The sequence below is a fragment of the Aquarana catesbeiana genome, linkage group LG08 (genome assembly GCF_042186555.1).
Source record: "Aquarana catesbeiana isolate 2022-GZ linkage group LG08, ASM4218655v1, whole genome shotgun sequence".
Lineage (NCBI taxonomy): Eukaryota > Metazoa > Chordata > Amphibia > Anura > Ranidae > Aquarana > Aquarana catesbeiana.
Genome location: NC_133331.1, coordinates 27,378,840 through 27,391,553, shown reverse-complemented (window position 1 = coordinate 27,391,553; position 12,714 = coordinate 27,378,840). Strand labels below are relative to the sequence as shown.

At 42.2% G+C, this 12,714-nt stretch overlaps 1 protein-coding gene across 1 annotated transcript in view; it reads right to left on the bottom strand.

Moving 5' to 3' along the window:
- LOC141105652 (alpha-2-macroglobulin-like protein 1) overlaps nt 1-12,714 on the bottom strand; it is a 229,058-nt gene that overhangs the window by 175,791 nt on the left and 40,553 nt on the right. The window contains exons 5-9 of the mRNA XM_073595628.1: nt 11,117-11,137; nt 10,042-10,195; nt 9,283-9,367; nt 7,615-7,753; nt 6,725-6,839 (exon numbers count right to left, since the gene is read on the bottom strand). Of these exons, the coding sequence (XP_073451729.1) occupies nt 6,725-6,839; nt 7,615-7,753; nt 9,283-9,367; nt 10,042-10,195; nt 11,117-11,137 (514 nt within the window). The remainder of the gene's footprint in view (nt 1-6,724; nt 6,840-7,614; nt 7,754-9,282; nt 9,368-10,041; nt 10,196-11,116; nt 11,138-12,714) is intronic.

Here is a 12,714-nt window from a genome sequence, read left to right as displayed (position 1 = left end):
TATCAGGTGGCATCTTCCCAGGAGTGAGAGGGGCAGATCCATCCAGATAGGTAATTCTTGAGTTATTTTTTAAATCAAAGGAGGGTAATTGAGGTGGTATAAGGAGGAGGGAAGTTTCCCTATTTTGATTCCCAAGTAGGTAATATGTGAATTGGCGACTGGAAAGATGGAGTGTTGGGCCCAAGGTGGTTTACAGAGAGTGCCTATGGGGAGGATTTCGCTTTTGCCATAGATAATGCGGAGGCCTGAGCAGGAACGAAATTTGTCAAATACCTTTTTTATGGTGGACATATCTGATGGGGGGTTGGCTGAGAATATAAGAACGTCATCAGCAAAGAGGGAGCAACTTTAATGCCATACAAGGGAGCTGTTAAGGTTAGATACCTGGATAGGGGCTCTAGGGCGATGTTAAAGAGGAGCTGGGGCAGGGGGCATCCTTGGCATGTACCCTTATGGAGGCGGAATTCATCTGAGAGAAGGCCTGCTGCCACCAGTCTAGCTGCCAGAGCCTTGTACATGGTATTAATAAGATGGTGGACATGGTCATGGAGAGCCATTCAAAACTAACATTATCAAAGCCTTTGTCCGCATCTAACATGATAATGGCATGGTCCATGCCTGGGTTCTGTTTAGCATGCTCTAAGGCCAGCATGACCTTGCGTATGTTAAAGGTGGCGGTTCTGCCTTTCACAAAGCCAGATTGGGCGGGGTGGATCAGTGAGGGGATGATGTCTGCTAACCTAGTAGCTACGATCTTGGATAGAATTTTAACATCTAGATTAAGAAGTGAGATGGGTCTATATGAGCCCGGGTCCTAGGGGTCTTTGCCCTTCTTGGATAGTAATTTTATAATGCCCTGGTTCCCCGACTGTAAGTATGTACCACCAGACCAAATACCATTGTATACTTGGTGGAGAGTGGGTTCTAAGATAATTTGTAGGGTTTTGTAAAATTCACTAGTAAATCCGTCGGGACCCGGGGCCTTGAAGAGGGTTAAGTTACGGATGGCGGTCGATATTTCGGAGAGGGAAATGGGAGCATTAAGGGCCTCTAGTTGTGATGGAGAAATTTTGGGCATGTTTATTTTTTCGATGAAAGAGCGTGCTTTTTGTTTATCTATGGGGTCTGGGGCGTAAAGTGTTGAGTAAAATTTAAGCATGACCTTGTTGATTTGCTGTGGTGTGGAGTGGACGTTTCCCTTGTTATCTTGAAGATATGTGATATGGGTCAGGCGGAATGGACCTTTGCAGAGCCTGGCTAAGAGTTTGCCTGCTTTATTTCCGAACTTGTGGAGGGTGGCGTCTAAGTGGACCTTTTTGGTTAGTTCAAGGGTGTTTGCCCAGGTATCGAAATCTCTTTTCGCTGCCTGCTATTCATTTCTGGCGTCTGGGGAGTCTTTGGTGTATATGGAGTGTTGTGCCTGGTGTAAGCGTGCACTGGCTGCTTTGTATTTTGTTAACGTGTTTCTTTTAAAGGAGGTGGCATAGAAAATGATTCGACCCTGGAGGTATGCTTTGCTGGCATCCCAGAAGAGGTTCGGATCATCTATGTGGGGGGCGTTGGTCAAAGAGTATTCAGACCATGATTTGGACATGAACTGCTGGAAGTCAGTGTTATTATGTAAGTAGCAAGGAAATGGCCAAATTTTTGGGTGTGGAGGTAAGTCAAGATTATCGAGTGTCACCTCTATGGGGGCATGGTTGGATATGGTTATGTCGTGAATGTCAGCACTGTGGAGCATGGGGAGCAGGTTGTCTGAGCCAAAGAAATAGTCTATCCTTGTGTTAGGTTTAGGGCGCTTGGGGGATGATCTGTAATCCGTCTGATGGATGATATCGTTAAAATCTCCTCCAACCAAATGGGGGAGGTGTGAGTTGCTAAGACAGTATTCAGTGTAGAGCTGTCTGCCTGGGCTATTGGAAGCGTAGACATTTGATATCACTAGCTCCTTGGAGCCTATTTGGATATGTGCTGTGATAAAACTTGCCTGGTTGTCTGATTACACAGACAAGACTGTGCAGGAGAGGTTTTTGTGTATCAGCAGGAGAACATCCGTTTTGTGTCCAACCGCATACGAGCCACAGACAGTGCCTACCCAAAGTTTCTTCGTGCAATGAAAGTTTGGGGTTAGTAAGTGAGATTCCTGAAGTAAGGCTATGTCAGTTTTGATTCGTTTGAGATGTCGGAGACCTTTTACATTCCAGGAGACTATTTTCATATTGGGGGGGTCATGAGAGAGATATGGGCCGATATACTAGATTTGTCACTGTGTAAGTGGTGTGATAAAGTCACAGCTATATCAGGAAGTAGGATATTGTTGTCATGATGGGAATGTGGAGGAGAGAGGTATGGAGGTTTGCATGAGCCCCAGAGGAAAGGGAGAGGAGAGGGGAGGATATGTCAGGGGGGAAACCTGATAAGAAACATAAAACATTTTGCGTTGTGAGCAAAATTCAGATAGAGCAGGTGCTTGTAGGGATTCAGGTATACCCATGAATCACAGGTTGCTCCTTCTGGATCTGTTTTCCAAATCGTCGAGTTTTTGGATAATATACTGATTTGTCATGTCCTGTGCTTGTTCTGTGGCCTGGGCCTGGTACATCTCCTCTTCCATGCTGGATAGGCGGTGTTCCAGCTCGTTCAGCCTAGTGGTGTGTTCTCCTAGCTGGGCCTTTATTTGCTTCATCCCCCCGTTTACTGCCTTTTCCACTGAGGCAGAGATCATAGGGGACAGGAGGGCTGCCACAGCCTGCGCTATGCACTCTGTGCTGTGATCCCCATTATGCTGTGGAGCGGAGGATTGTGGGGAGAAGGCCTGTGTGAGGGAGGCTTGTGGAGAGGAGACATGGGAAGGTTATGGCTGAGCCGAGGAGGCATGTAGGGAGGTATGAGTGGCAGTGCAGCCGCTTACCTCCATCTCCGCTATCTGTGAGCCTGTGTATGGCTCCATGTAGGCCGAGACCGGGGCCTCAATTTGCGGCTGGGTCGGCGAGGTCATCTGGGCCATTTGCGTGTGGGAGCTGGTTTTCTCCACAAACCAGTCCATAGGTTGTCGGATGTCACCCGGAGGTAGCTGAGGGTGGATGAGGAGGCTCTAGGTAGATTTTATAGGCAGATTTGGTCCGTAATGCGGGAGTTGCAGAGAGGAGCAGCTACTCCATGCGGCGCCAGAACTGGAAGTAGGCCACCAATTTTGGCTGGCAAATAGTTGATGTGTGCCCTGGGGTCCAAAGGCTTCGCCAATTTCAGCAGTTTCCCCAGCATTGCCTTCCTCTTTATTTTGTTATGACCCAGAATAAATGGCTATTTGATTTTCAGAAATACTTGCCTATGTGTTTTACTTCAAAAAGGGCAGCTTGTTTGTGAGTAGGCAGGTACATTTCCAAAATACAATGTCAAATTAACAAGGGACACCAACACAAACCAACCTCCTTGAGGTTAAAAAATACAGGATAATAATGGTGTTGTGGTAACTTGACACACAAAACCAAAAAAAGATTAGTGAGATCACTAAAAAAAATAAATTAAAAAAACAGGAGATATTGATAAAAAAAAAAACACCAATAAAAAAAAAATCACTATAAAAACTAAAACAAAAAAATTATTCTGGAGATCTGACAAAAAAAAATAAAAAAACTAATTCAGGAGATCACGAAAAATAATAAAGAAATCAGTTTGTCAGAACTCTGTGTGAACATCAGCAGCAAAACAACTTCATTCTTCAAGCATTATAAAGAAGAAGAGAATGCGCTGCATTAAAGGATTTAAAAATTTGCACCGTGACAAATGTGCTATCTCCATTACAAACGCTAGTTTTACCAGAACGAGCGCCTCCGTCTCGTACTTGATTCAGAGCATGGGAAGGTAGGGAAAGGAGGCAGGGGACCACCTTACGCTCCATGCAAAAGTGATACAGTGGCTAAATAGCCGCTAGGATCACTTTTAACCACTTGCCACAAAATCACGTACCTGTACATTATTTTGCTTCAAGTGGTTGTACCAGAATCATGTCTGCAGCTGTACCATTTTTTAAAACCAACGATTGGCTTTCTTGTAATAACAACTGCCGGCTGGTTTTACAAGCATTGTGAGGGGATATCCCTCCCCCTCCCGCTGCCTTCCACCACACCGCCGGGCTCTCCTGTCCCACCAGAAGACCTGAGCGACCCAAACAAACCCGGCTTTGATGGGCCTCGGATGTAGTAACCCCGAATCGGTGTCACAACGTCACTTCCGGTTTACTGGAGTCTTAAAGACACCAGTTTTAAAAATGTGAAAGTATTCAAAAACTCCGATCTTGGTGTTTTGAATGTTTTCAAGTGTAGAGGAGAGGTTTATAGACTTTAGAGGTTTATAATCTTATAGACCCCAGATCCCTCCATAAAGAGTACCTGTCGGTTCCTTTTACTGTCACAAGGGATGTTTACATTCTTTGTGACAGCAATAAAAGTGGTCAAAAAAAAAAAAAAAATGAAAAGGACAGTGTAAAAATAAAAAATAAAAAGTAAAATAAATAAGAAAAAAAGAAGTGAACACATACGTAAGTCATAACCGCAAATATAAACAGTGTTCAAACCACACTTGTGAGGTATTGCCATGATTGTTATGCGCCATACACACGGTCGGACTTTGTTCGGACATTCCGACAACAAAATCCTAAGATTTTTTCCGACGGATGTTGGCTCAAACTTGTCTTGTATACACACGGTCACAGAAAGTTGTCTGAAAATCCAATCGTTCTAAACGCGGTGACGTAAAACACGTACGTCGGGACTATAAACGGGGCAGTGGCCAATAGCTTTCATCTCTTTATTTATTCTGAGCATGCGTGGCACTTTGTCCGTCGGATTTGTGTATACACGATCGGAATTTCCGACAACGGATTTTGTTGTCGGAAAATTTTATAGCCTGCTCTCAAACTTTGTGTGTCGGAAAATCCGATGGAAAATGTGTGATGGAGTCTACACACGGTCGGAATTTCCGACAACAAGGTCCTATCACACATTTTACGTCAGAAAATCCGACCGTGTGTATGGGGCATTAGAGTGAGAGCAATATAGATCTCCTCTGTAACTCTAAACTGGTAACCTGTTAAAAAATTGTAAAGCGACGCCTATGGAGATTTTTAAGTACTGTGGATTGTCATCATTCCACGAGCATGCGCAATCTTAAAGCGTGACATGTTAGGTATCTATTTGCTCGGCATAACATCATCTTTCACATTATACAAAAAAAAATTGATCTAACTTTACTGTATTGTTTTTTTGTTTTTTTATTAAAGTGTTTGTAAACTCTCCACTTTCACTTCAGCTCATTATAATCTGCATAGAACAGGCAGCTGATCGCTGCCTGTGACATTTCACTTACTCTAGCAGTTTCCTCAAAATCCGTCCTGCAATCTGTGACGATGTCACCGGCACATGCCCAGTCCATAGCTTCTTTAATCGCACGCCATGTGTGTTGTTTCACTATCCACAGCGTGTCAGCTTATTTCCTTTCACTGAGAACGACGAAGAACGAAGAAGCCTCGCGATACTGTGCACTCCTCCTCACCTTCCTGGATAGAGGCTTGGTTTACACGCGATCGCACATGTGCAAGATTTACACAGGGGAGGAAAGGAAGGGCGGAAATGATGTCCACACAAGAGCCAGCAATCAATAGTAAAGATGGCACGGCCGATTCCCAGAAGAAGAGAAAATTTATAAGAGCAAAAAAAGGTATTTACTAACCTCGTTTTAGTAATCTTTTTATATGCAAGACTTCTAAATACATTGCTGGATGATAATATTTAAAAAGAAAAAGTAAAGGGTTTACTTCCTCTTTAATTAAAGTGTATTTTTTCTTTAAAAACTGCTTTTGCAAGACCACTGGGCAAATACAGTGTAATATAAAATAATGCAAAAAAAAAAAAGTTTGGTGGTTCTAAGTAATTTTCTAACAACAAAAATACTGATTTTAACTTGCAAGCAACAAATGTCAGAAAAAGGCCTGGTCTTCAAGGGGTTAAATTATTCAGCCAACTGACCAGATTGATACTGGGGGTCGTGACTGCTATGAAAATTCTCACTCTCAGTACATTTGAATGTCATTCAAAAATAGTTCAAGGTCTTGTTTGCTTTTAACGTTCAATTTTGGAATGAATGGACTTTACTGAACAAAGCCCACATACACTGTTAGAAATTTGTAAAAAAATAAATTTCACCCTGCTCATTTGAAATTTCTTGTCACTGTGGCTGAAAACAAACCTCAATTTGGTCCCACTAGTGATTAGAAAAACAAATTAACTTTCTTACAACATAAAATGTCAGATTAAATTCTACTAGTGTATACCAGGCCCATACCTCCCAACTTTTTGAGATGGGAATGAGGGAAAAGCATGTAGGCATAAGACACGCCCCCCGCCACGCCCTCTTAAAGGAGAATTAACTTAAAAAAAAGATTAGTTAAACCCACAAGGGCTTTTTTTTTATCACTACTATTCCTTTATATTGCCTTTTGAAATTTACACATGCAGCAATTTAGATTTTGGATGGAAGGTTTAGCACTGGGAAACACTCTTTGAAAGATAAAAAGTGCATTTTATATAGAACTATATAGATCAGACAAAAATGAGGGACAAATGAGGAGGAAAGAGGGACAGAGGGACTTTGTTCGAAATCGGGGACAGTCCCTCGAAATCAGGGACAGTTGGGAGCTATGCAGGCCTACCTTACCCAGACTTACCTGTACCCTGTTCTGTGATGTAGGCGGATCCCTCCAAGCTCAGGCTCAAGTCACTTCTTGTTAAACTGAAAACTTCAGACTTTATCTGGTGTGTGGTACATCCCGAATGATCCAGCTGAAAAGAAGATGCAGTGAGTCATGTAGACTGCTAATGATACAGTTTTAATAGTAATTAATGGCAGCTGGTGCCCACATTTTTTTTTTGGGGAGGGCAGCAAAAAAACCTGCCCCCCCACTCACACTACCCCTTCCCCCCCTCCGACACTCAATCGATCAGGAAGGCGGTGATCCATGGCCTTAAACTTATGCAGAGAGGCATGGGGAGGAGGTTACGGAGGGAAGAGCAAAGCCAGGGCCATTGCTTCTCTTCCCGGCCGAACGGGAAGTGGGTCCTGAGACCTGGGTCCTGAGACCTGATTGGCTGGGAGTCCTAAGACTCCTGGGCAATCGGTTCTCAGGACCCACTTCCTGATTGGCCGGGAGGAGAAGCAGGAAGGCATTAGCTAATATTAATTTGCTAATGTCACACAAGTGGCTGGGCTCTGCGCACCGAGCCCACCCTTTTTGAAGCCAATTGAAGCCAATCACGTGCTTCTAAAAACAAAAACAAAACAAAAAAATCCATTGAAATCCATGTGTCCGACACCCTGCATGGAGATTAGAGGCTGGGGGCATGGATTACGGGGGCGGCGCCCCTAATGAGCAGGTCGTCACTTATAGTATGCAACCATATTCAGCATTGCTAAGATATTAGTTTCATGTAAGAAGCCAACAAAATCAAGGAATTATGAGTACTCCTTTTGCATCCAAAGGGATTTAAATGCAAAAAAAAGAAAAAGTAGAAAGTATATAAATTGATAAGCTCATTATTGTCTCTTCTAATAATTTACCTTTCCAGTGTAGTTTACACAGATATTAAGGGGCTCAGTGAATTGAATGACGCGCAACACGAGCGGATGATATCTGATTCTTCTTCTACGGCATATCTCAATCCTATAATCTCCCAATACTGGCTTTCCATAGGTGTACCTGAGGAAACATTCCATAGACTTTAAGTATCTGTTGTTTACCATTAGTCAAGGACAGGTAAAATAGTATATTGTATTCATTTAAAAAGGGGAGAGTAAAGCCTGGTACATACAGACAGTTTTTTTTTCTGTCATCCCAGTGGGCTGAAAGAAAAAAGGAGGTTTCTGTACTAACTATGCAATGTTAGTACAGCAATATCCCCGCTGTGCTATTGTGTTCTGACAGTGGGAGTGCCCCCCCACGCCAGAACAGACACCGGTCGGCAATCACAGCCAGTGATCAGATGCTGAACATCTGCTGGTTTTCCAGGATGCTCGCTCGTCAGAAGCCGGTCGTTGGAATGAGCCAGGCTAAAAGTCAGCCGGTAACTTCTGAACCAACTGTTTTCGGATGATTTTCAGCCCATGTGTAAGCTCTCACGAGTATGGCCTTGGTAACGTTCTTGTTTTTTTTACTGTATTGTAACTGTAATATCTCCCTTTACAATTTAAAGTGCTGCACAAACTGTTGGAGCTAATTAAATCCTGTATAATAATAATAATAATAATAATAGGTAGACATGTGCACTGCCGAAAAATGTGTTCGTTTTCATTTTTGTTTCATTCGTGGTTTTTTTTGTTTTGTTTTTTCAGGTTTTTTTGGGTCATTCGTTATGATTGCAATTCGTAAATTTGAAAACTCGTAAATTCAAAAAAATTGTAAATTTGTAAATTTGGAAATTAGAAAATTAGAAAATTTGAAAATTAGAAAATCCGAAAATAAGAAAGAAAATCCAAAAATTTGAAAGAATAACTAACTAACTAATAATAGTTAGCTATTAAATTATAGGTATTGGAATTTCCTTTCAAATTTGTCTGTTAGTGAACGTAACAAATACAAATTTATCTGAAGTTACGAATTATCCGAAATAACGGATGCCGCATCTAAACAAATGGAACGGAACCAATTCATAATAAATAATAATGGTATTATTATAAAGTTTTTATTATTATTGTTGTTATTTATTATTATTAATTCATTACGTTCAATTCGTTTAGATACGGCATTTTTTATTTCGGATAATTCATAACTTTGGATACATTTGTATTTGTTACGTTCACTAACAGCCAAATTTGAAATGAAATTCCAATACCTATAATTTAACAGTTAGTTATTATTTCAGATTTTCGAATTTTTGAGTTTACGGATTTTCGTTCTTTTGAATTTTCATCCTTATTTTTGTATATATGAATTTCCGAATTTTGTAATTTTCCGAATTACTAAAAGGTCGAATTTCCGAATTTTCGAATTTGCAAAAGTTAGAAAATTTCCGAAGTCTGGAAATTTGAAAATTCTGATATTTCCAAATGTACAAATTTGTCAAACTAAACAAATTGCGCATGTCTATTTCATACAAATAGCACTCCTCATTCCATGTGTGTTGGGCAAGTTTCATTGCACAAAATTTTAATTTCACTAAGCTTAAGATCAGTTTACAGTAAAATAATATGAATCATGCCATAATCCAGCTAACATTTTGTATGCTTCACCTGCCACATAGTTTAACTGGTACAGTTTCACTGTTGAAGGGAACAACCTTGGGAAACTGGAGCGTTACTTCATATTTTGGGAGGACTGTGGTGACAAAAAAACAAATAATTTCAGTACAGACCTAGGAATACATATAGAAATATACAGTAAACAAAGGGGTTTATTTTAAAATTTGATAGAGCAATATCTGGTGCAGTTGTGCATGATAGACAATCAGTTTCTTACCTTTTGCTTGTTCAATTAATGTATAACTAAAGGCAAAACTTTTTTTTTTTTTTAGTTTTGGATAGAGTGGAGAGGGATTAGAATGCTTGCCAGTTTTTATTGCTGTCTGTGCCTGTGTCAGTTTGTCCTGTTTACCATTTATAATTAAATGCGAAAGGAAAAAAAAATTTTGGGTTGTCCCTAGAAAAGTAATAGAGGGGAAATCTTCCAATAGGGACACTAGTCCTGATGACCTGGGGGTCCCCAAGTATTTACCTTAATTTGGAGGGATTTCCTCTCACTTCCTGTTTGGTTATGGGACAGGAAGTGAAGGGAAATCTCTGCAATGGGACATAGATGGCGAAGAAAAATCTGACAGGGTTATAATCCTCCCTTGCTCTATCCCAAATAAAAAAATAAGTTTTGATTTTAGTTCTACTTTAAGCTATGACAAAAAAAAAACAAAACTGAAAGCTGATTGGTTTCTATGCAGAGCTGCACCAGAGTTTGTATTCTATATTTTAGTAAATCAACCCCAAAGAGTAGTTCTTCACCATATTCTTCCACATTAAAGTGATGGACTGTGTCCTTCACCCGGATGGTGTATTCCCCCAGCAGAGGCTCAGAGGAAAGTGGAAGGGAAAGCTCAGCCAATCCCTGATTGACTGTCACATTTAACCACTGGCCAATCCGATTCTTTCCTGGATCCTGAAAGCAAAATGATAGAATACTGTTATTAACACAACTGCATGTATCAAATTATTCTAAATAAGAGCTATAGTATCTCAAAAGACCATCTTTAGATAGCTCGACAACTCAGAAATTTACCTACTACCTATCTCATTTAGTTAAAAAAAAACCTGTAGAACAATTTACCGTATTTATCGGCATATAACACGCACTTTTTTCCCCTTAAAATCAGGAGAAAATCGCGGGTGCGTGTTATGCGCCGATCCCCCCCCGCTGTTTGTGAGCGGAGAGGGACGGCCGCCGATATACATACATAGCTGAGTGTACTCGGTTAGGCTCGGCTAGCTCCGCTCACAGTCACGCCCAGTCCCGCCCTATGATGGACATAACACAGGGACTAGGTGTGACTGTGAGTGGAGCTAGCCGAACCTAGCCGAGTACACTCGGCTATGTATGTATATGGGCGGCGCTTGGCTCCGCTCACAGTCACGCCCAGTCTGGGCGGGACTACAAGAGGAGCCGAGAAGAGCCGGGAAGAGCCGGCTCTGTGTATCTCAGTGCCGGCGGCGCCATTTTCAAACTGCAGTGACACTGCAGTTTAGCTGCAGCCTGGGCAAGGCTACAGATGGACACTGACAAGGCTGCAAGGCTGCAGGTGGACACTGATAAGGCTACAAATGTCACTGACAAGGCTGCAAATGACACTGTCAAGGCTGCAAATGACACTGGCAAGGCTGCAAATGACACTGGACAAGCATGCAGATGGACACTGATAAGGCTGCATTGATGGGCATTGTTTTTCCTTAAAAGTTTTGTTCCTTAAAATTCCCTCCTAAACTTGGGGTGCGTGTTATATGCCGGCATGTGTTATACGCCGATAAATACGGTATTTAAACACATACTCTAAATATGCACATCAAAATATGTAATCAGTATTACCTGTAATTGTACAGATTGAATCTGAAAAACAAAAAGCAATAAATAGTAAGGAAACACAGTTACTAAAGACATGCCTGGCAACATTTCTTGTTTAGATTAATACCAAACTGACTTTTTGTTAATATGCTCAAAATCCACCCAAAATCTTTTACTGTAATTCCATCTACTAATATCCACCACCATACTCAAAATTATTTTTATCTCCTTAAATGTAAATGCACTGTATCGTTGACATCAGTTTTTAGCCTGACACGTGGGCTTTGTGGCAAATGGTAATATACATAATTCAAAGGTAGACTAATATTAAGGAAACTGTAACCTGTTCTTTACCTTCAAAAAGATGGTTTTGAAAAAAACATACTAGTATGACTGTAACATTAAACTGTCTACTTAGCCAAAAAACAGTTGTGAGAGGGGGCACATGCGCGGCTCTTCAAGATGGTGGACGTGTGATCCGTGAGCTCCGGACCTGCTCTGCTCTCTGTGACCCCTGCACAGCTCCATAGGCATACATTCACCACGGGGGCAAGACATTCAGACCCCCAGAGCCTCCTAGTATCCCATGGTAAAGATCGGGGACCAACAACCTTACTAACGGACCATGCAAGCACCGTGGCCTGTAATCACAATGGACTGCTACTTCACTAGGCCTCATTTCCCAGTCTCGATTACACAAGGAGACCCGGAGGAGTACGTTAGCACCCTGATGGCGGACGATAACTCCCAGCAAGCCGGACGATAACTCCCCACATCTCCCTTCACCCTCTCAGTCCGTTTTAACCCCTGAACTGCTCGATGTCAAACTACAGGCTCTAGCACAGCAGCTCACAAGGGAAATAGCCCAAGGGGTGGGGAAGATTTCCAGGGAACTCAGAGGAGAGATTGACCAGCTTGGTGAGCACACAGCAACTTTGGAAACCAAGTTTGATGAGACATTACAGTATGTTCAGGCCCTGAAAGAGGAAAATGCCTCTCTTAAAAACTCTGTGTCCCTGCTACAACTTCAGCAAGAAGACCTGGAAAACAGAGAAAGGCGCCAAAACCTCAGGATTTGCGGGGTCTCAGAAAATGTGGATGATACAACCGTACTTATTAGGCCTGTTTAACCACCTTGCTCCTGACATAGTGGACATAGACTGGCGCCTTGATCGGGCCCACGGGTCTCTGACATAATGGTATGGTTCCACTATTATGAGAGAAAAGAGGCGCTGACCCTGGCTACCTGCAACCGATCCTATATTGATTATAAAGGGGACGTAATTTAAATGATTACCTCTCTCCAATCAACCTGGCTAAAAGGCGCTCACTTCGTCCCATCACCTCTCACCTTCAACTACACAAGATTCCTTACTTCTGGGGCTTTCTGTTCCGCCTTAGTGCAACAAAAGATGGCACCCAACATACCCTCCGGGATCTGCAAGAAAGAGATTCTTTCCTCAAAAACCTGGGCCTACCACCATTACCGGTGGATGAAGGGCAACCAATGCCTACTACACCCCGACTTCCTACAGCCCCATCACCGATCTGGGCCCCAGTGCGAGGAAAAGATCGAAGGCTTACTTCACACCTCAACAGCCTAGGCATCCTACCTGAATCCC